The sequence below is a fragment of the Chlorocebus sabaeus genome, chromosome 7 (assembly GCF_047675955.1).
Source record: "Chlorocebus sabaeus isolate Y175 chromosome 7, mChlSab1.0.hap1, whole genome shotgun sequence".
NCBI lineage: Eukaryota > Metazoa > Chordata > Mammalia > Primates > Cercopithecidae > Chlorocebus > Chlorocebus sabaeus.
In genome coordinates, this window is record NC_132910.1 from 62,109,751 (window position 1) to 62,131,769 (window position 22,019).

At 49.3% G+C, this 22,019-nt stretch overlaps 1 protein-coding gene across 3 annotated transcripts; it reads right to left on the bottom strand.

Moving 5' to 3' along the window:
- Positions 1–332: 332 nt before the first annotated feature.
- PITX2 (paired like homeodomain 2) lies at positions 333–20,664 on the bottom strand. Of its 3 annotated transcripts, XM_007999547.3 has the most exons (5): positions 19,717–20,664; positions 15,903–15,958; positions 15,293–15,430; positions 4,064–4,269; positions 333–1,598 (listed from the first exon to the last, which is right to left on the bottom strand). In XM_007999547.3, exons 2-5 carry the CDS (start codon positions 15,946–15,948, stop codon positions 1,035–1,037), a joined length of 954 nt encoding a protein of 317 aa, XP_007997738.1. In that variant the 5' UTR covers positions 15,949–15,958; positions 19,717–20,664; the 3' UTR covers positions 333–1,034. The 3 variants fall into 3 exon arrangements, with proteins under 3 accessions (XP_007997738.1, XP_007997740.1, XP_007997737.1); XM_007999549.3 differs by lacking the exon at positions 15,293–15,430 and having other exon boundaries at positions 19,717–20,651; XM_007999546.3 differs by lacking the exons at positions 15,293–15,430; positions 15,903–15,958; positions 19,717–20,664 and adding an exon at positions 5,157–5,978.
- Positions 20,665–22,019: the final 1,355 nt, after the last annotated feature.

Below are 22,019 nucleotides of genomic sequence, written 5' to 3' on the forward strand. Positions count from 1 at the left end.
GAGTCATTCTAAGCTGATGGACTTGCTAAATTTCTTTCTCCTTTTTTCTTTCTCGTATTATTTGCTAGCCATAATGGAATCCCCTGGGTTTAAGCCAAAGAAAAATTGGAGAGACAAAATTAGATTTTGCAGCCTTTTTTCCCCCCAGGAATGCCTTTTTTTTTTCTTTTTAGTTTCTGATGAATGGCTATAATTTATTTCTACCAAATTTAAATAAGGATTGCTGCCTTGTATGTTTAACTAGGCAGGCAGAGGAAACTAGTTTAGGAAGCAGTGACTGAGATGCCCTGGCCAAGTCAGTGACACAGGAGGGCAGAAAGAATCCAGACCAATTTGTATGCAGTATATTTTACTCCCATGAAATAAAACACATTTTTTTCATATTTGCTGAAAAGTAAAACAATAATATTGTATGAAATGTTATACACAGGGTAGGTTGTACATAGCAGTTTCAGAAACATCATTGCATCCACCAGAGAAACTATTCTAAAACTGATATTCACACATTTTTTATAATAATAATAATATGTTAGAAACATACAGTGTGGCATTTAGTATATACACTCCCTTGCTTGCAAGCGAAAAATCCTAATCGCTTCTGTATAACATGCTTTATTTTAAAGCCTAACCTTTAAAAACACTGTTGTGATATTACTAACAACTGCTTTTATAAAATTAATTTGACATTTCGATATATATACATCCTTTCAGTCATTTAAATGTTAACAATGCTAAACTTAAAAAATAACAAGCTTATAGTAATGTTAAAACGTCATATCCAGTCAAACATTTGTTTGTGTATGTGTCCTTGCAACTGTTGGAAATACTTGTAGTGAAAGATGTCAGACACTGAGGACATCCCTTTGAAATCAAAGGAGCTCTCTCTTTGATTCAGTGGTTTCCTTTTCTCTATATAGCTTCTCTTTCTCTCCCTTTCTTTAGTGCCCACGACCTTCTAGCATAATTCCCAGTCTTTCACGGGCGGAGTTGCCCCATCCGGCACGGTCCTAGGATCCCGGCGCTGTGGGTGCGGCTCACACGGGCCGGTCCACTGCGTACTGGCAAGCACTCAGGTTGGAGGCCGGGTTCTGCACGCTGGCGTAGCCGAAGCTGGAGTGCTGCTTTGCTTTCAGTCTCAGGCTGGCCAGGCTCGAGTTACACGTGTCCCTATAAACATACGGAGGAGTCGGCGGCGCGTAAGGACAGGCAGGCGTCGGCACCGCGGAATTCAGCGACGGGCTGCTCAGGTTGTTCAAGTTATTCAGGCTGTTGAGACTGGAGCCCGGGACGCCCGTCACTGCTGAGGGTACCATGCTGGACGACATGCTCATGGACGAGATAGAGTTGGGTGGGGAGAACATGCTCTGCGATGACAGGGGGTTGACGTTCATAGAGTTGAAGAAGGGGAAGCTCTTGGTGGATAGGGAGGCGGATGTAAGACCCTTGGCGGCCCAGTTGTTGTAGGAGTAGCCTGGGTACATGTCATCGTAGGGCTGCATGAGCCCATTGAACTGCGGCCCGAAGCCATTCTTGCACAGCTCGGCCTGCTGATTGCGCTCCCGCTTTCTCCATTTGGCCCGACGATTCTTGAACCAAACCTGGGAGCGGTTGGGGCAAGGGAGCAAACAGATGCCACAGTGCAGATTAATAAAACTTCCATCGGAGGCCAACCCCCGCCCTCCCCCGACACACACGCTAGCACACTCACACACCCTAGCCTCGCTTCACTGCACCGCCCTGCACACCAAGCTACTAGGGCCAGCTTTCGGTTACTGGCTCGGGTCTCCACCAACCGCGGGCGATCTGGTCTGCTCTGGCCTGCGAGCTGGGACTCGGAGCTACACCACAAACCCCAGCCGAACGCACGGAGACCTGCGGACCGCTTGATCACTCAGCCAGGCTTTTCTCCAGGCCCAAAAACACTTAATGTAAAATAAACGCAGGGCAGCAGGCATTTCCAACCCTTCTCAGGGCACCTTGCAAAGTTGCTTCCATTCCGAAGCCACAGACCCACGGATGAGGAGAAGGGGCTGGAAGGGCACTAGAGGACCCTCTTCCTCCCTCGCAACTCCTCCCTCCCCTCCCTGACCTCCACTGTCGTCCCCCACCTCCTGGTACATGCTCCCTTAATAGGGACTAGGCCGCCGACACCCTTTCTCGCCTAGCAAAACAACCAAATAAAGAGCAAAAGACCCACTCTCCGTCAGCTCGTTAACTCCAGGAGCTTGGCATATTAAACTCTGGGAACCCGGAAAGAGTTCTGCAGATTCCCCCTCCTTTCGCTCTGTCTCCTCTTTACCCTAAGCCCACCACAGGCCTGGCCCGCGCGCCAGGCCCAGCCCGGTCGTTTGGCTTTGCAGGCGGCCGCCCAGGCCGGCCGGCCCCCACCCGTGTCCGGTGGCCCAGCCGCAACCCCGCTCCCAATCCACATCAGGCCTGCCCGTCGCCCCAGACGGCGGCTTTTGTGTATTGGAGCGAGGCCTGGCCTGAGATCTCCAAGCTGACACCGGTGATGTTTCACATTACACATCTCCGCCGGGTCCAGCCGCGTAATCCTTTTCTCTTTTTCCTTTCATTCTTGATTTCCTTTTTATCCCCCTTCCTCTTTGCACCCGACTGCTATAAAAAGCACGCCTCACTCCCACTTGGCTCGACAAGCAGCCGCCCTGGAAGGAGAGGCAGCTGCAAGGAGAGCTCAGCGCCACGGCTACACAGCACTAGGGTGGAGCTGCGGAATAGCTGGCGGGGTGGGAGGGCGTTTTCGAAGGATCCCAGAAAACCCATAGACTCTGTCTTTATTTTAATTACTTGCCATTTCTACCCCAGACCATCTAAACTTTGCCCAGGCGAGAAGAGTAAGTGAGAGGCCCGTTCCCCTGATGCGCAAGAGAGCTAATGAAAGACTGACCTTGCTCAAAACCAGCCGCCCAGGACCCAGCTCTGGCTCTGGGCAGTTAAACTAAAACCATTTTCAACTTCTTCCCGGCCTTTTATTCACCAGCATAGCCTCATGCCTTGCACAAATGCCACCCAGAGAGTGTCTTCGTTCCCTCTGATTTGGGAAAGCATTTTGGTCTTTATTCTTTTTATCATTGTTGTTTTCTTCTTTTTGCTTTCTCTGCTCTAACGGGGGGCTTTACCTTTCCTATCCAGAGCACTTAACTTTTTTTTTTTCTTTTAACAGCAAAGCCTCTGGATGCCGCTTGATTTGCTTGATTCTGTTTTCTGCTTCCAGAATCCTAACAAATTTGGAATCTTCCACCGACCAGCATAAACCAGGACGTTGCTATTGGGTAATTTATTTAAGCTCATTTTTGCCAATCCATAAAGTACACATTTGCTACAAAGTTAAGGTAAGCCCTTTTTACAAAACTACGATTATAATTTAGAGGAGGGGGTGTGAGTTTCAATCTCCAGAGTTCAACTCCTGAAATAAGATAAATAAACCAAGCTGAAAAGTCTTTTTTCATTTTTTCTTTCTCCTTCTAAGAGGACTAGCAGTTGTGTATTAAAACTTGGCCCCCAGAGATCACAAAAATAGGAAGTAGGGTGTATGGGAGAGACCTGAATGACCGAAAAAAACGTAAAGAAAGTGTAAGAAGTGCGAATCCAGGAGGAAAAAAACTGGGACAGGGCCGGCACAAAGGTTTCCCAGGGAGGGCCAACTCCTGTGTGTCTCTGGCGGGTTTTCCTTGTTAAAGGCGCACAGGTTGGAGCCTGTTCGCGGCTCTTGGCCTGGTAGGGATTTTATTAGCTCTGGTCTGGCAATTGCAAGCCAGAAACACAATGCCCTTTGCAGGGGATTGCCCACGCAGCCCGCCTCGTGAGGTCGCGGGATGGCGGGGCAGTGAGCCGGTGCCGCTCCGGGAGCCTGCGCCCGGGCGGCAGTCCTGTCGGCCTCGGAGAGGGAACTGTAATCTCGCAACCAGGCCGCCGCGAGGCTTTCTGCCTTTGCAAAGCTGCGCCCCACCGGCGCCCTCCCACATTCCCTCCTGGTCTACTAGGTCTGTACGTACGCAACATCCTCCCCCTTATCCCTCCCAGACTCCGTGCTGGCTCCTACCCGGACTCGGGCTTCCGTAAGGTTGGTCCACACAGCGATTTCTTCGCGTGTGGACATGTCCGGGTAGCGGTTCCTCTGGAAAGTGGCCTCCAGCTCCTGGAGCTGCTGGCTGGTAAAGTGAGTCCGCTGCCGCCTTTGCCGCTTCTTCTTGGACGGGTCCTCGGCGCCCACGTCCTCATTCTTCCCCTGCTGGCTCTTATCTTTCTCTGAAAACGAAACACACACAGTTTCCCGTCAGCATGCCCACCTGCAACGCGAACGCCAACTGGACCGGCGGCAGAAGCAGTGGAAGAGCTGGGCTGCCTGGCGCCGGAGAAGGGTGCGCGCGGCGGCTCCGGGCCGCGGGGAGCTCTGCGCCTGAGGGGTGTGCAGGCACGAGTGTGGGTGTCCGCGCCCCATCTCCTCCCCTCCCCCAGCGCCGCACGTTTTATTTACATGTTTATCTCACTGAAGCGGCACATTCACTTTTACAGCCTGTGCTTTCAAGTATATTTATACACCTTTGCGCAGACACACCAAATCTCCTGGGACTCGCACACGCGCGCGGCTTACAGACCCCCTCCCCCCTCGCAGAAAGCTCAGATTTCGTTGCGGTTTGGGAAGGCTAGGAAAAGATGTGGGGATTCGGTTGGGCACCCAAGTAGTTCGCCGGCCCTTTCGAAGAAAAAAAATAATGCCTCTTCGCGAAGGGCATTTCTGAGTGGTTTCAGACAATTTCCTAATGAGTGGAGCTCCTTGGGAGCTGAAAGCCGAGAGGAAAACAGGGACAGAGGTGGGGCGGCCTCTGAAGGTCCTCGAATAGAGATGCTGGGATTTTTGTGACCCAGGAAACAGAAGGGAGGCCAGGGTAGGAACAGAGAGGGCGGCAGAAAGGCTCGCGCCGTTAGCGCCCGAGGAGGTGGGCCGGTCGAGGGAGAACTAAAGGGATGCGGGGTAGTCAAAATTCCGGCTCCCGGAAGTTCTGTGAAGAGCCAGGCGAACGACCACTCCCACCACGCCTCCCCCAGGAGGGGCTGACTTCCTTGGGGCGAGAGGGAGCGTGTGGCGCGGGGCAGCTGAGCTGGAATGTCTGCAGGGCGGCGCGGCGCCTTACCTGCGGCCTCCGGGCTGGAGGTGTCGGAGATGGTGTGCACCTCCAGTCTGTGCTTGGAGGAGTCCAGGGAGCGGGGCTGACCGGGAGCCAGAACCGAAGCCATGGCTAACGGCTGGGGATGGTGACAGGAGGAGGATGAGGAGACGGCCGACAGCTTGGTCCCCGCTGCTCGGTGCTCCAAGTGAAGCGGGCCTTTCATGCAGTTCATGGACGAGGGAGCGCGCCGCTCTACCAGTCCTGGGCTGCTGCCCCGCCGAGCCCCCGTAGCCGCCGCTGTCCACTCCGGGTCGCGCTCTAGGCGCGGAGTTTCCCGGCTGCGGGCAGAGCCAGGGGACGCAACCCCCGCCGAGTTCTCAAGCCAAGCTGCCCCCGTCTCCTCCGGAAGGCTCAAGCGAAAAAGTCCGGAGACCGAAAGTCAGCGGGCAAAAGAAGACATGGGATGTGGGCAGAAGGGCACCACTCGGAGAGTCTTTAGGGAGCAGGCTTCCAAGCTCCAAAGCGAAATAAGAGTGGGCAAAGACCCCCTTCTTCTCTCCCTCCCTCCCCCAAAAACCCCTCCAATAAGGAAAGCTAACGCAGACCGCGCTCTGCCCACCCCCCACGCGGCAGCCCTGACAGCGAAGTGTCAAGAGTGACAGGGACAGGTAGCTGATATTAGATCCCCTGCGGCAGCGGCAGCCGCTGTAGCAACGACGCTGCCCTCGGAGCGCACCCTCCGCAACGCGCACACGCACACCCCTCGGGCGGTCGAACAGAAGCCGGGCCTGGCCGCAGCTCAGCTCCAGGCACCCAGGCGAGCGACGGACCAGATCTGCGGCTCCGCGCTTCCCTGTTGGCCTAACATCTTAAAACCAGAGGCGGGCTTCCTGGTGCCCAGACGTCACTCCGCCGCGGCCCTCCCCAGCCCTCTCCGCCTCCGCCTCCTCCCAGACCCTTCTCCGGGTGGGAGTGACGTGGCTCCGCACCAATCAGGACGCCCCGAGACGCGGTGGAGGGACTGTCCTGCCTGCACCTATCAGCAGTGCGGGGCCGGGCTAATGCCTCGCCGTGCCCACTGGGTCTACACAGGCACGCTCCCGGGAATTCTGCTCCTGTCCAGCCCAAGGCGATCCGGCTTTTAGTACGAACCCAAAGGTGAAGAGATGAGGCTAGGAGTCGAAGGCTTGGGAGAAGAGAGTGGAAAGTTCAAGGGCTGAAAGGTACAAGGATCAACAAACCCCCTCTTTGTGTCTCACTACATCAATTTCCAATCCCCTACCCCATATAAAAAGGAGACATGCTACTTAAAATTAGAAAATTTGAAAAACAGTAACAAATCACCTCTCCGATCTTAAATTTTCCAAACAGCCTGTCAAGTGAATGCTGCGCTAATCTGAAGAAGCTCGACTTTAATTGCAAAGAAGACAGCCCTGAAAAGGCAGGCTAATAAATTAGAAATTGAGAAGCAAATGGACCCGTCAAAAGAAAATTACCTTGACTTTAAACGAACAACTGTTTGGTGGTTCACTCTGGATTTATACAAGAATAAAAAGTCGCCTCAGATCACGTTCTCTGTGATGCTTATTAGTCCCGAGACAGAAAACACACAATAGAATAGAAACACTAACCCAGCGTTTTCAAAATGCTGAAAGCTTATCCATTCTACTTAACGTTGATTAAGACACATATCCTAGATCTTTCAAATTCCTTGTACACTGTATTAAGCTCGTCCTAACCCGAGAGAGGCACGCTTTAAATTCGACTCTCTTGTTTACTTTATTATCAATCAGATTCAAATCCATAAAGCCTGTAGAATCAACAACCTTGAGCTAATTATATATGAAATATGCCTTAATGAATTTCCATACAATTAAGAATGTTGCCAAATAACCAATTTCAAGGATAATTTTTAACAGTCCTTTTCTTTTCCCAGTAAGCTCAAGGCCGTCTTGAGCTGTTAAAGTCCAAGCAGGCAGCAGGGGTGTGTGTGGTATAAGGGCGAAAAGCCTAGAACAGCTCTCAACTAGGAAAAGCAAAGCCTTATTTATTTATATAGAACAAAAAAAAAATCACCTTTAGAGACATCAACTCTTTATAGCACTGTTTCCAAGTAAATTTAATTTCCAAATAAATTAAAGAAAGAAATCCAAACGTATTCGAAATAATTTTTGAAAGTCCTTTTGTCCCCCAGCATAGGTCAGCTGGAGAGGACAAACTAATCTCCCTGGGTTTCTGCATTGGCGATTGTTTTATTGTGGAGTTAGTGTTATCATCTCTGAATGTGTATTTGTTTGACGTTACAGTCAATGATTTGCAATGCCAGCATGAAGTATCTTTAAAACACTCCCTCCTTGTCCTTGTTCACAAGATTGGGAAACTTATTCAGTGTGGAACAAAGTGGATGAAGCAGACTACAAATATATTTGCAATTTATGTGTCTCTCCTTTGCCCTGTCCACCCCCAAACCCTGTCTGCAACTCCTCCCCATTTTAAACTTGTAGTCCAAAGACCCAAATGAGAACTGTTTTTCAATCTTTCTTCACCAGTATCATCCCACTTTAAGAGTAATTTAGCTGCAAGGGAGGAATTTCTTCATAGTAAGATTTAAATCAGCATTTCTGCTTTTAACCTTTTATTCCACTTTACCCCATTCCACACATACAGACACCTGCTCAGAGTGGAACACATCCTCATGTGACAGGTCTGCATTAGCTGAGACTCATACATCCAGCTATATTAGGTCCTGCAATCTTATCGCTAAATTATACACATTACACCAGCAGCCTGTTGGTAAAGAAGGTTAAATTAATTTACATTCTGCTCATTATCTGGTGCTTAAATGACGCATTTTATCCCTGAGATTTGGCGGAGAATCTCCTTCTCAGACCCCACAGCATTTCACTGAAGACAATGCTCTTACATTTGTAGTGGTTTTTAATCTGATAAGACTCTAATTTGCTTAAGTCTTTTAAATAAGGGTTTTAAATGTTTCTAGCCATTTTCTTATTGAATTTCCTCTAATTCCCCCAAGATCATAAAGTATATGTATAAAGTAAATATTTCCTCCCATCGCACTGCCAGCCAATGACCTATAACTAAGTCAATAAGAATCCAGCTCTTTTCTGCCCAATGTGTTTACTAATCATATTCCAGTTTCTTCTTTTAAACCTCAGAATGGCTCTGGTCCCCACAATACCATGCCCCTTTAAAGCTTCCTTTCATGAAGGGACTCCATCACATTAAAGAATGAAAAGAATTTCCACTGTAGTTCGTATACACAGCCCCTCACTCCTTGTTTTTCAAGATTCAAACCCCAGAGCTGCAAATATTTTTGGAAGCTTGGGTGTTAATGTCTTATTTTAGAAAGCTGAGAAGCTCCACAGAGCCATATAGATTTCTAAACCCGTCTCTCATAAACCCACAGAATTTTGATTTAAGCTCTGGTGGCTCCACTCTACTGATGGAACTTTCATCACGGCAAATATACATGTATGAAGGACCTCAATCAGCCTCCAAAGTGGTTGAAAAACCCTAGGGCACGTGACCGCTCCTCATAGTACCAACGTGTGGGAGACGTTGGAAGCACTGGGGATCAGCAGGCAGCCTAGATGCCTAAAAAGATAAGGAGTCCTAACTTGTGTGAACCCGTTGAAGTCAAGTGGTGAATAAAGACCATTATCTAGAGAATTCAGATTATAGTAAAAGCAAAACCATATCTATTTGTATATATATTCACATCCATTTTATAATACAGACACACACACACACACACACACACATATACACACATACTGGCTCTGTAAACAACCGACTCAAAGTGAGGATTTTCTTTGCATTTTTCCAGCAGGAGTTTCAACATTCTCCTAATCTCCTAATCACTTTACACACTCACAGCAGCAGCTATTGGGTGACATTCTTCTCAGGCCCCCTGTGTGGCAGGACACCAACATCATAAGTCTGCATGGGGAAAAGGAGGTGTGTGGTGGGAACTAAGAAACACTCTCCAGTGAAAACTCTGTGGCATGGTGGTGGTTGATTTTGGAGATTTAATGTACATAAGACTTGTGGGTGCACAGGCATAGGCAGTATAGATGAGAAAGGGGCCAGAAGTCAAGAAATCTTGTGCATTTTGTGATTATAGCACTACTGTGACCTCTGGCTAAGTTCTTCTTAATTGGTTTTAGAAATTACTATGAGTTCAGCCTCTAACACAGAAGTTTCCAATACGGAGAACATCAGTGGGATCCTTGTAGGAAAACTGGAGGTGCTGCATGGCTTACGTGGGGCAAAGAAGGAAAGCCCAGTGCAGGCGTGAGGTTTTGAGTCTCAGAGACATCAGGGGTTGTCTCGATTGGGGTTTCTTGCTTATTATTTCAAAGAAAGACCCTAGAGGAGGGAAATGTGTGACACGGGGTCAGCCATGTTTTGTGCTGGTATTTACCACTGATTAGCAGTCTTAAAGTCTTATTTAATTTCACACTCTTCAGTGTTAGTTGTGCAAAGTCCCTCTGGCCATGGTGGTGAGCGGATGGGCTGTGCCGCCAAACTCTCCGTATCAATGACCCAGGTCTGGCCTGGGACTCAACCAAGTGATCTCTGACTTTTGGAAAGAGTCTGTCTTCAGAGTTCACCAGGAAGATGGCTTAATCAGATATCTCCCTGAGCTGTCAGGCCTTAGAGGGGTGGGAGTCCTGCCTGGCCCAAGCCAGCTCAAGGGCAAGGCCTGCCTGGACTCAGCTTGGAGCCACGTGATAGGCCTGAGTGTGTGAGCTCCTGGTAAGGCACAGAGGTCAGATGGAGACCTTGCACCCTGCCGGAGAAGTGCCCTACCCCCTCCACTATCTGGCTTTTCTCTGCATAGAAACCAAGCTGAAAACCGTCCACTACCCACCACCCCTCATAGCCATGGAACCAAATAACACAGAAATTAAAAGCTTCACTGTAGTTGTCCTTTTCCCCATTTCCTAAATGGAATTTTAAAAGCTCTGACTTGTCAAAAGGGGAAGATTATTTTCTGAATAGGAACTCTGTAGATATACTGAGCAACAGCCACCCTCTCTGGGTCCCTGCAAATGGTACCCATCCTTCCATTCCACAGCTCTAGTTGCTCAACCGTTTGAGATTTGGGGTAACTACCTGGGGAAACAGTGTTCAGATGGCAGTGGGAGTTACCACCTCACACTGGCCTGGGGAAGAGAAGGGAGATTAGAGGAGGGGGCATTTGCTAGAATCACTCTATGAACATGCCGTTAATGCTTCCTCACATTTGCATGTTACCGTCACAGTTTTCCTAGGTGTCACTGAATCTCCAGAATGCAACTACTCACCAAACTAAGTAAGATAAGGAGAATGGTATGGCGCATATGTTGGAAGAAGGGGAAAGGAGGGTGGAATATGAAATCGAGCATAGTTATCCAGGTCAGGAAAGAAGGAAGTGGCAAGGGGCTAAATGAAGTCCGCTCTCACTTTTTTAAACAACAGTTGGATTAAACGCTCATCTATCTTCCTTTTTCTCTTTTCTTCCCTCTCCAGCACATGTCCATCTCCCTTTTCGATTTCTTTTGCTCTCCCTTCTTTCTGTTTTCTCTCTCCCAGACATGCTGGTAGCTAACATTCAGCATTAGTTGTCATGGTGACCATAAATCACATAAATCCAAAAATACCCACCTATAATCTGAGATGAAGCTTTTATTTCCCTAGCGAAATAATATTTTAAAAGCTGTCAGCTGACAAAAAAAAGGAACCCACCTCATTGTAGTAACCCAAGTAATATATTACTTCTAAAGGTTTAAATTAAAATGTCAGCCTGTTAAAAACATGCTGGTAGAGTCTTGGACACTCTTCCTGTCAGATCCTCACAAAGAAGTTGACTCTGTCATTCCTGGTCGCTCTTTAACATACACACACAATTCTGTATGCTCTCTCCCTTTCTATTAATTTCTTCCTCCCCTACCAACTACTTTAGCTCTCAAAGACTGTATGTATCAGGTTCTAAAAGAAAGGAATCTTCTCCTGGATCAGAAAAGGGCCTCATTGGTTGCTGAAGTGAAAGATGTGGGGTTTGTGGGGAAAGGTTATTAGGACCATAATGGCGGTGGTGGTAGGAGGTCATCCTAGAGGAGTTAAGAAGAAAAAAAAATGCAGGGAGAAGGACTGGAGGTGGAAAGACAGAGTAACAGAAAACTGAGCAGGGTGGTCAGGTGCTGTGGTGAAGTCTAGCCCCGAAATGGTAGGTATATATTCTCCCACTCCTGCCTTTTTCTCCTCCGAGAGAAAACTTTCCCAATCAGAGACCCTGGGGGGTAGGAGGCGGGCAAACGCCGCTGCAGTTGGGCCTTTTGTCTTCTACCTTGGGCTTGTTGTCTTTTGCCTATCTTGGATTACAGGGTATTCGCCTAGATGAAGAGCCATTAATTACCCATTCAGTCAATATTAGGAAGACGACAAAGCTTTTTACATAGGATTAAGAAGACATCAGATTGTTCCATTAGTATATTCCTGCTCACGAATAAGCTTTCGTTATACATTTCCTTTTCCCCCGAGCCGCTCTAACAACTGCTGCATATATTAGCAGCGGGCGGTGCTGTATAACCGCCGAACCAGCCTTAAGAAACTTTGTGTACCGAGTCAGCAGCGAGGAACGCGACCTGTAGAGACCACCTTTGCGGGTAGGGATCCGCAGGGACGGACTACCTTTGGACAATTGGTACAATTTCCCCCGGTGGTGAAAAACCACAAAGCGGTGGGGCACCTTTCCAGTGAGCTGCAGATATGCCTGGGGGCGGGCGGGGGGACAGGGACAGGGGAGAATGGGATGGCGGAGGTCGGGGGGAGGAAAGAAAATGTAAAAATCCTCCTTACCCCTATTTCGTTGCTTTTTCCTCAAGCCGCATGCCCCCTTCAGCAAGCACCTGTCCCTTCGGCGCTAGCCACAGTTAGAGTTCTCCACCTTTTCTCTACAAATCCCCTTCTTTCTGACAAGGCTCAGGACCTTGGTCACTAACCCACGCACCACCATTTTGCGTTTTGCTACAGATGGTCTGGGTTGATCTCGCTGGTGTCCGTGTTAGGATTAAAATCGCTTCAAACGGCGAGGAAAACGGGATTATTTGCTTTCAGGGGGGTATATTAGGAGTCCACGTAGTATATGTTCCGCAAACATTAGCGGATTGAATGAGAGGCGCGGGGGCGGGGCGGGGCGGCGGAGAGGAGTCTGCGGCCGCCGAGGCGGCCAGGGTTAACCCAGGTCCTTCGAAGAAGGCTGGGACCGAGCTGCTGCCGCGCGTGAAGGTGTGTGTCGCGGCTGGAGGTGCCACAACGGGCCGTGGAGCCCACCTCCCAGAGGGAGGAAGTCTGTGCACACCAGAGACTTCCGTCGAACACTTTCAGCCCATCCACTGGGCCAAAGCTATTTAACAGTGTGTTCCTGGGGGAGGCCGGGGGAACAGGCGTCAGGTCCAAAGGGGCTGCAGCGCAGTCCGATTTCAGCACGGAACCCAGAGATGCCGCCCTGAAACTTTTTGAGCCAGTGACAGGGGAGGGTCAATCCGTCCTCCTCCTGAAGGTGAAGACCATTTTATGAGTTCCACAAGATGAAGGCACCTTTCAGGACCCCCAAAGCAAGAAAAGCCAAAGAAAGCCCTCTTTACTCTAGGGGGTCATTCTCAACTGGCTTCTGCACCATCTTCTGCTAGCTGCGTCCACCCTCTCAAACCTCTGGCTTTTAGGGGTCTCCAGTCGCTCTCGTGCTACCCCCGTTTCGGGGTTCTATCCAGGCTGGGCATCCGCCCAATGGGTATCAAGGAGACTGGGACTCACTTGGGAAGGAAGGCAGAGCCCGGACGGCTTAGAGGTGGACTCTGCCTATACAGAACGTTTAGTCTTTAAGGAGGACATGGTATTTTGTGGGGTTGGGGAGCAGAGGCGGAGAGGGTAGCGTTATAGACTATCACGGCCCTTTAAAAAAATCATATGTCATTATGAACTTTTTTCTCTTTAAAAGAAAAAAAAACTTAAAAAAATACAAGAAATAAATCCTTTTGTTTTACAAGCAGGCTGTGGCCAGGACTTTGGATATTCCATAAGTTAACTTATAATCAGGGAAGGATAGGTACTCCATCAACTTTTCCTTCAGCAGTGCTATAACTTTGCCCATTCATGTGTGATTTTTTTTTTTTTGGTTTTGTCTACTAGTTCCTTAAAAGCCAATTAAATCAAGATTTTCAGCATTTCTTCTCATTACATGCCTTTTCTTAATTAATGGCATTAAACGTGTTTGGGCAGCAATTTTTCTTTTCGGTCTAAAAGTAGAAAACAGACACATTGAGTATAGGGGAAGAGCTTTTCACGTGCACTAAAATAGTGCGGGCCTCAAAATAATGGCTAAGAAAGCAATCATTCATTATTTCTAGTTCTTTATTAGCTAGTTACCGAAAGAGAACGACCAGGGGCGCCTGCCCGGCTTGTGACTGGAGCAAGCAAGACTCCTTGGCTCTTAGCCGTTTCCTGCTGACATATGAGGACCTCATCCCACCGTAGGCTTCTCTACCTGTCCTCAGAATGCATTCCCCATGTCTAGGAAACCCGGGGTGGGGACTGGGGAAAGGAGGAGACATTTTGTGTCTCTCTGGCTCCCCGCACAATAAGAAATGTCAGCCTCGGCTTGGCGACTGCGAGCCCACCCTGCAAGAAGTGAGATTGAGGAGATCCTCTAGTCTGACCGGAGCCAGGGCTGAGCCCGCACAAAGCATTCTCCCCAGAAGTCAACGCTGCTCTTGATTTTTAACCATATCCCAAACATACTACGGTCTAATAATTTATTTTTACTACCGATTATCAAACAGAAGAAGAATTTAACACAATCTAAATGACAGAAATCACACGACGTTATCTCTGCATTGCCCCCATTTAACCCCATGGGGTTAATCCAGGACAAGTGAGCGTTTAACTGGCCCAGCAGGGCGACTGGCGGTGTAGTGCAGTGTCCGGGCGTGAAGCACCAGATCAATTTAGACGCTCCATTTCAACAAATGATCATTTTCTCTCAGATTCACGAGGAAACTCCAATGCAAGACCTTTGTTTTCTTCTTAGTAATACGATTTGTTTTTTTGGCCGGGGTCCCAAATCGTCCCCCTCCATCCCATATTACATTTGTATTCTTACACTTTAATCCGGAAAGAGGGGGTTAGGGGCCGAGGGCTGTTGTGGGGGGGGGGGGCTTTATCTGCTCACATTATCAAAGGTCAACAGCCTCCTAAGGCTAGGCACTTATTTACTACGGAGCCAGGAAAATAGAGGAACGGTAAATTTGAGGGTTTTTTTTCCCCCATGTATTTGAAAAGAAAGGCATCTTCCCTCCTCCATCCCTTACACGCGCGCGCGCGCACACACACACACACACACACACACACCCCTACAGAACAAGTTTCAATTCAGGAAAGGCCTGTGGCGTAGGCTGGAGACTTTTTAAACGTTTTACTTAAGCCTGCAGACCTCCTCTGGCAATGTCCCTCGACTCCTCAAGAGTGAAACCAGCCAATCAAGCAACGATATCGCCAAAACCCAAGGTCTGGAAACCAGTACTTCAGGCAGGTTCGCTTCGACAGGGGCAAACCTCCATTCAACCCTGGGCTGCTAAGCACAGTGGCTGCTCTCCAGCTCTGCAGGAATATTGTCAGCCCGCCTCCCCTCCCTCAACCAGCCAAAGCAAACCTTCGCCAACTCAAGTTTCGTGTGTTTGCCTCCCGCGATAAACCGCGCACCCACAAGTTTGGGTGGGGCGTGGCTGAAAGCCTGAGGGGCTGAGTAGGCCCTGGTGGTGCTGGGCGCAGTGGGCTATGACGAGCGACAGAGGTCGCTGTTGTACCACTTTTCCACGCCAGCCAAGGCGCCGAGGTTTGCTGGAGAGTGCGAGGAGATCAGACCACAGGGAGAGAGCGAGAGGGAGGTGTTGGGTCTCAGGAGTGCAGTATAATTTGGGGAAAGGAATTAACGTCCCTGGGACGGCTGCTTCCCGTCCCACCCAGAGGCCGAGTGTCTAAATTCAAGCAGCAGGCGCGCCAGGTCTGGCGGCCTCGCCTCCTTGCGCTTCGCCCGAGGCCCAGAGTCCCAGAGGCGGGTGCCCAGCGCGCGGCCTGCGCTTCCCTCCCGGCCTTACCATTGGCGCCAGGATGCTGCCGCGGGAAGAGCTTGCTGCTGGCTGCCTCTTTTCGGCTCTCAGGAGAGTCCGTGAACTCGACCTTTTTGATTTCGGAGTCTTTGGAGAAGAGACATTCAACGGCAGCCGGCTGCACGCCTGGGCCACGCACGCGCCCGCCCCACGTGCGGAGAGAGGAGCCCCGGACCGTGGCCGAAGGGAGCCGGGGACGGGAGGAGGGGGAGGGGCGAAGCAGGCCGGAGGAGAAACAGGGACAAAGAGCAAAGACCCAGTTAGAGGAAAGAGCGGACGGCATCCCCGTCCCCCGGACCCTCTGCCAACCTGGGGCAGGATGGCGTACTCTCTCTGCGCCTCCCCGGCTGCCCGCGGTTCCAGCCGGGAGGAGTAGGATGGGGGGCTTCGGTATACAGCGCGCCGCTGCTTCCTTGTCCACCGCCCCGCCACAGAGAGAGGTCACTGGCGATTTGGTTCTGATTTCCTTGCTGCCCAGGCTGGCCCCTCGGGGAAGCGCCCCTCGCTGGGGCCTCACCGCAGGGCCGGTGCCCTCTTGCCGCCCTCACGTGGCGCGGCCTCCCGTCCGATGACCCGGGCAGGAGAAGGGGGCTCTTACCTAATTGCACACACGCCGACACCAGTTTGCGACAGTTGGTCTCCATTCCCCGTTATCTGCAAAACAGAAGAGAAGGAAGGCTATAAGAAGCGGCGACCATCGAGTGCGCAGGGCTCAGATGGGACTACCCGTTACACTAGCTGTTAGGCGCCTACTGTGTGCTAGCCCTCGGGCGTGTTTTTCCGACCTGACAGTCTCTGTCTGTGCAGCAGTGTCTCCAGCCTAGCCTCGGGCCCATGACATCTAGATTTTATCAAGAGGGGATCTCCCTCCAGAGTTGCCGCAAAAGGGCCCAGAGGTTAGAGGACTCTAAAGCCACAATGTGCTGGAGAGGCTGTGGACCTACTTTCAAGAATCTCGGTGCCGGGGTTAAGAACCTATCTGAACGCGATGGCAGGAGGAGTGGGTGGGTGGAGAGGACTTTTCTCTTTGGGAAGCTGTATGCAAAGACCACCCTTCAGTGCTTGTCCATTAGTCGGAGCTCAGCAAACATTTGTACAAAGTCAGAGCCAACGTGCCCCTGTCCTAGACCGCAGTTTCCCTCGGTTTTCTGTAATTCTGAAACGCACGGGCTCTTGGCCTAGGTTGTTCCAGGAGCGAGCAGACTTCGGGCCTCTCATCCATCAGGAGCCGCTTTTCCATATTTAGCCACACTTTCTCCTAGAGATACTAACCCGGCCATTTATTTACCCTAAAGTATGATTTAAGATCGCAGAGAGAGAGACACCGGGTGGATTGAGCAAGACTGAGGAGAGCAGGGCAAACGTTCTTGGAGGGTTTACTGCCCGACGAGGACGGAGAAAGAACTCTGGTATAACTGCTACCCAGTTCTCCCCCTTTCTCTCCCGGGCAAGCCAAATCTTTTTCACGTTTTCAACCACAACGCAGCGAGCCAAGCATTTAACGCGCTCCCCCTTATTTGCCACAGGCAAGTTGGGAGAGGTGGGTCTCGAGGGGCTCCACCGGGTGGGTAGAAGAGCCGCGGTTGCTTTAAAGACAGAAGAAAAGAAGGTCCAGGGCTCCCTAGGCCCCTTCGAGCTCAGCGCCTGCCTCTCTCCACGCTAACCAGGGTACGCCGGCGACCGGAGGGCCCACTTCGCGCGGGTGCGGGGATTGGGGTGGGAGGAGGCATTGTTGGGTTGGCGGAGGCACAGAGGCGGGGCAGGGAGCTGTGGGCCTGCCTGTGGCTTGAGTCGCGTTTCCCTGCTTCTCGGCCTCTCCTGAAGGGAGCGGGTCCCTGGGAGCCTCTGGCCAAGGTTGCTGCCTACAGGCGGGGCCGCCTGGCGCTGTGGCGTGGGGATCCAGGGTGGGGACCGCCAGGAGGTTCCCCCACCCGCTAGCGAGAACGCGGGCGGGGACTCTGCCGATTCGATCCTTGTGGGCCCGTGGGCCCAGAAGTAGCAGTTTGGCGGCTCCAGATTTAGTGATTCTGCAGTAAAATCACAGGATTAGTCCCTGATTGAGATGTCTGTTCGTGAGATATTACAAAATTCATTATCACAGCTTTCTACTAACTCGATATGAAGTAACACAGATGGGATTTTATTAGTCCAGACTTCAAATGTTTACTTATGATAATTTCAGAGGAAATTTGCATGTCATCATCATTTCGATAATCTTTTTTTTTTTATATGTCTGAACTGGCTGCATTATTAGCTGGTAGTCGGAGCACTGCAGATGGTAACTGCAAATAGTTTTTATTTATTTATTTTTTTAAAGAATGAAATATACAAAAGAAAAAGATTGGGTTGCTCGGTGTAAAGTCAGTCAATTATTACACATTCTTCCCACCACTCCCCCCTGCTTCAGTGCTGAAGACCAAACAAAGCAATACAAAACAAATCTTCAAGAACTCATGGAGCTCCACTCTAAGGACTGAAAAGAAGGTCAAGGCGTGTTCCTTAGCTCACTTCTACATGTCCTTGTGACTTGGAGATTTATTTTGCAGTCAAAATGAGCCTTGAGACCTGCATTTTTATGTTCATTTAATGACCAGGCCTACTAGAAGAACTGAGTCTAAATAACTGGGGAAAATAATTTTTTAAAAAGAGACCCCCAACTCCCGCCTGCTGATCCTTAAACTTGCCCTATCAAGACAAGTCTTCTCTGAGAAATTTGGCTGCCAGACTTCGGTACTGGCTTCAATGGTTAATCTTACAAATTGAGATGGGAGACTTTTCCTGATGGGAGGTAGTTCTCACTCCCAAAGTTCATGTTCTGGTTGGAATGTATATGCCAAGGAATCTTGTTTGGGCCAACTTGGGTTTTATATTGTGAGCATGCAAAAAGCACTATACGGCTAATGGAGGACGCGGAACCATGGCAAAGCAGGCAGGCAAGCCCTAAGAAATAAAATAATTTGCTTAAAAATAATTTCTGATGACTTCTGCAAGAATGAAAGTGCAGGAAAAATACAGTTCGAATAATCCCAAATCCTTTCACAGCTCCTCCCTTTTCGTTCACTTTGTTACCCCATAACAAAATCTTTATGGAAAGTTTAAAAATAAACAGCACAGGAGCATGTGTTTTAAATGAACTAAATTGTGAAATTAGCCAGTAAATTAATTTGTAGTAATTATTTAAGGAAATTAAAATACTGCTCAATTCAGTTACGTATTTTACCATGTGTACACGTTCTTTATAACCAATTAATATAAGTGCTTTAGGAACATTTGAAGACAAACACGCTTAACTTAAGGAACAAAGCACCTAAATAATTGAAGTGTAATTTTGCTGAGTTAAAGTAAAACATCCATAAATGAAATGGTTATTTAATTTTTTAGGGAAAGTTTGATTGTTGAAATCTTGTATGATCATGTTACATCAACAAAAATCTTCAATTTATTTTGCTTATGTGCTTTGTTTTCTTGATATTATTGGTATTTGAATTTTAGATGGATTTCTGCCAAAATGATATTTTGTGTGATAAAAGCATCTTTAGTTTTGATTGATGGACTAAAAGGAATGCAAGGAAATTTCTCTAAATCAGATTAATTTTTCACAAAAATATTTTAGAATGTATGAATTCTGATATTTAAATTTATAGTAGTAAAAGTTTTCTCCGTTTAGTAAGACAACATTCACACAAAAGAGTAAAAAAAATCACAGCACCCTATGATAGTTTGATTTCTAAATTGCTTAAGAAAGTAAAGTGATTAAACTGGAAAAGAAGAAAATATTTCTGAGGTTTAGAACCGAATTTTTTTTTCTTAATCTCCAGTTGGAAAATAGTTCTCTGCATCCATTTAAAATGTATCTCCTAAAGTGCGAGATTGGAGTTGACTGGTGATCAATTTAAAGGAGTTATAATCCAAAGAACTGGTGCAAGCTTGGCATCCAGGCCTGGCTCCCAGGTAATTCGCTTGGGCCTGAGAGGTCACTAACTGCCAGTTAAGATGGAATCTTTTTCTTTTCTTTTCTTTTCTTTTTTTTCCAATGGATAACAATGGGAAAGGGGCTAATCTTCCAGTAGCTGAAACTTTGTACCCAGCCCTTTATCTTGAGAATGCTAATCCTTGGCCCGAGGATTTGTTCCTGCAGTGTTGGCACCGAGATTTAAGGGAAGATACCTCGTTTTAAATGCCAGCCATGGTCGGGCTTCCCACTCGACTTCAGCACCCGGTAGATTGTTAGTGTCTGTGGCGGGGGACGAAAGGAACAGGGCTTTGCAAGGTCTGTTTGCCAACTGCGTTACCTTGGGCGAAACGTAGCCCCAAAAGCCACAAATCACCTACAGTGAAGATTCTCCGAAGTGGAACAAATTTCCAGACTCGCATTATCTCACATCCCTGCGGGATAGATGGCCTCCACTTACCGGCTACCGGGAGAGAGCTGCTGTCTCCGCGTCCCACTGCTTCCCGGGGCGATTTCCAGCGAGCCGAGGCTCCGGCTGCACGGCAAGCGCCCGAAAGCCGGGCCTGAGAGGACTGCAGGGCTCCTGAGGGTGCCAAGTTCCGAAGGAGTCCACGGGTGCACAGGGGCCTCCGAAATCTAGCCGCCACTGGCAGTTTCTTTCTGCTCTTCTCCAGCTTTCTCTCTCGGTCTCGCACTCTCTCTCCCCTCCCTCCCTCTCATCCCTCTCTCTTCCCTCTGCTCCTGCTCCGTGTGGGGAGTGACGTGACGTCAGCAGAGATTCCACCAAACTCCACTGCACAGTGGCGCGCGGGCGGCCGGCCGAGCCCGGCTGCGCGGCTGGCGATACAGGAGCGAGCACAGCGCCCCGGCGAGCGCCGAGGGGAGCGAGCAGGGGCGACGAGAAACGAGGCAGGGGAGGGAAGCAGAGGCCGGCGGGCCGAAGAGTCGGGAGCCGGAGCCGGGAGAGCGAAAGGAGAGGGGACCGGGCGGGGCACTTAGGAGCCAACGGAGGAGCAGGAGCACGGACTCCCACTGTGGAAAGGAGGACCAGAAGGGAGGATGGGATGGAGAAGAAAAAGGAATCTGCGCCAACCTGGCAGCCTTAATAAATCAGAGGGGGAGCGCCAGGGCAGCAGGGAGACAGAAAAGCACTTCTGGGGAGCAAAATCAGGACGGGCTGGGAGGAAGCGACAGGGAAAGTGGCCAAAGAGACGGAACAAAGGACAATGTGCATGGGTTTGTTTGGGACGAGGCGCGTGGAGTGTGGGTGTGAGCGTGCGTGTGTGACCTTCTTTCAGGCCTGCAGAGTTGAGGAAAGAGGTCACAGCAAAGAGGGACTGCGGCGGGAGGAAAGTGAGGGACCGATAGAGGGCGGGAGTGGAGGTGGGCGCGGTGGGGATGGGAGAGGATGAGTGAGGAGAAATCTGAAGAATGGAGTGAGCTAGTGGGATAGGGTGGGAGGGCCACAACCGTGAGCAAGCGAGCTAGGCTTGTCAGCTGGGTAAGGCCGGGACGCTGGGCCCAGCTTAGCGGGACACCGCGCCCGAGGTCAAGGCGGGTGGACTAGGCACGCTGAGAGTGTCGGCGCGCAGGTGGGCACGGCCACGCACTGACCAGTGTTCACGAAGGGTTTGCGCTTGACAAGGCTCAGACGCTCATAGAGTCTAGAATTTCCTCTGCTGTACCTACATTCAACAAGTTCACCCTGGGTCACGGATATCTCATTTTTTAAAATGACGAGGTTAAGGTTCCTGGCGAGGATGGTATTAAATTGCACGGGATGGAAGTGGGGGTGGGGGAGAGAGTTTCCCTCAACTCCACATTTGCTCCTGTAAAGCAAAGAGTATGTGAAATTACAGGGGATATTCTCATCCGAAAAGTGTGCCTTACTTCTGAACCCTGATTTTCTGATTTCTTGACTTGAGCAAAGACGTGTATTTCGGTAGTGAGCAGGATATTTTGGCTCTGTCCTGCCTTTGAGTGGAAGGACTATAAATATAAATCGCCTGGAGGACCAGGTGTGAAGGCTTCTGCCAGGCATATGGGACAATGTTTTTTCAATCTCAAGGGCATCCTGTTAATGTATGTTTTTGGAAAGTGTCGGAACACAGCCATTGCTCCTGGATTCAGGTTTTCCCACTAATATTAATTCCTGCTTGGGAGCAAAACTCAGGCCCTCTATTAAAAAGACCTCTCTTTGGTCCCTAATTGAGAATAAAGTTCCCTCTAAAAGTTGTATCGCTCTTCCTACATCAATGTATCAATACTCACAATTTTAGGAATATATAATGACTCAGGAGAATGTGCATAAAATAGATACCTTTTAAAAAGCCTGGTGCTTAAAACTAACCCTAGTCACTATATAGGTGCTGGCTTTCCCTACTTTTGGGGGCTGTCTGGAACATGTTATGTGTTTTCTTGAATTACTCCGTGTTTTGAATTCATTTGAGTTAGCAGTAAAAACAGGCAAACAAACTTGCTCAATTTGTTTTGAGTGCTAAATCCCTTCACTTTGAAATAGCTAACAGTCGACAGATGGACGCATTTTATGGAAAGGGTTAGCCTCTTCAGCCACGAAGAAAACCGATGAGAGATCTACATTTTAAGCCATTTCTAACCTCCACGTAACATCCGTGAAAACTCAAACTTTCTCTCTTTACCCAGTGGAAACTCAAAGCAGTGTTATTTAAGGGGAGAGAAATGAGGGGGAAAATGCCCACGTGCTGTTTAATTGTATTTCCTCTCTGACTCTGAGAATTTCTA

What these genes read in the sequence shown, in the direction of transcription:
- PITX2 (XM_007999546.3), bottom strand. Translation starts at nt 5,364, where the DNA reads ATGAACTGCATGAAAGGCCCGCTTCACTTGGAGCACCGAGCAGCGGGG. An exon ending in CTCCAGCCCGGAGGCCGCAG is followed by an intron (nt 4,270 to 5,156) that starts GTAAGGCGCCGC and finishes TTTCGTTTTCAG; the next exon opens with AGAAAGATAAGAGCCAGCAG. An exon ending in TTACGGAAGCCCGAGTCCGG is followed by an intron (nt 1,599 to 4,063) that starts GTAGGAGCCAGC and finishes AACCGCTCCCAG; the next exon opens with GTTTGGTTCAAGAATCGTCG.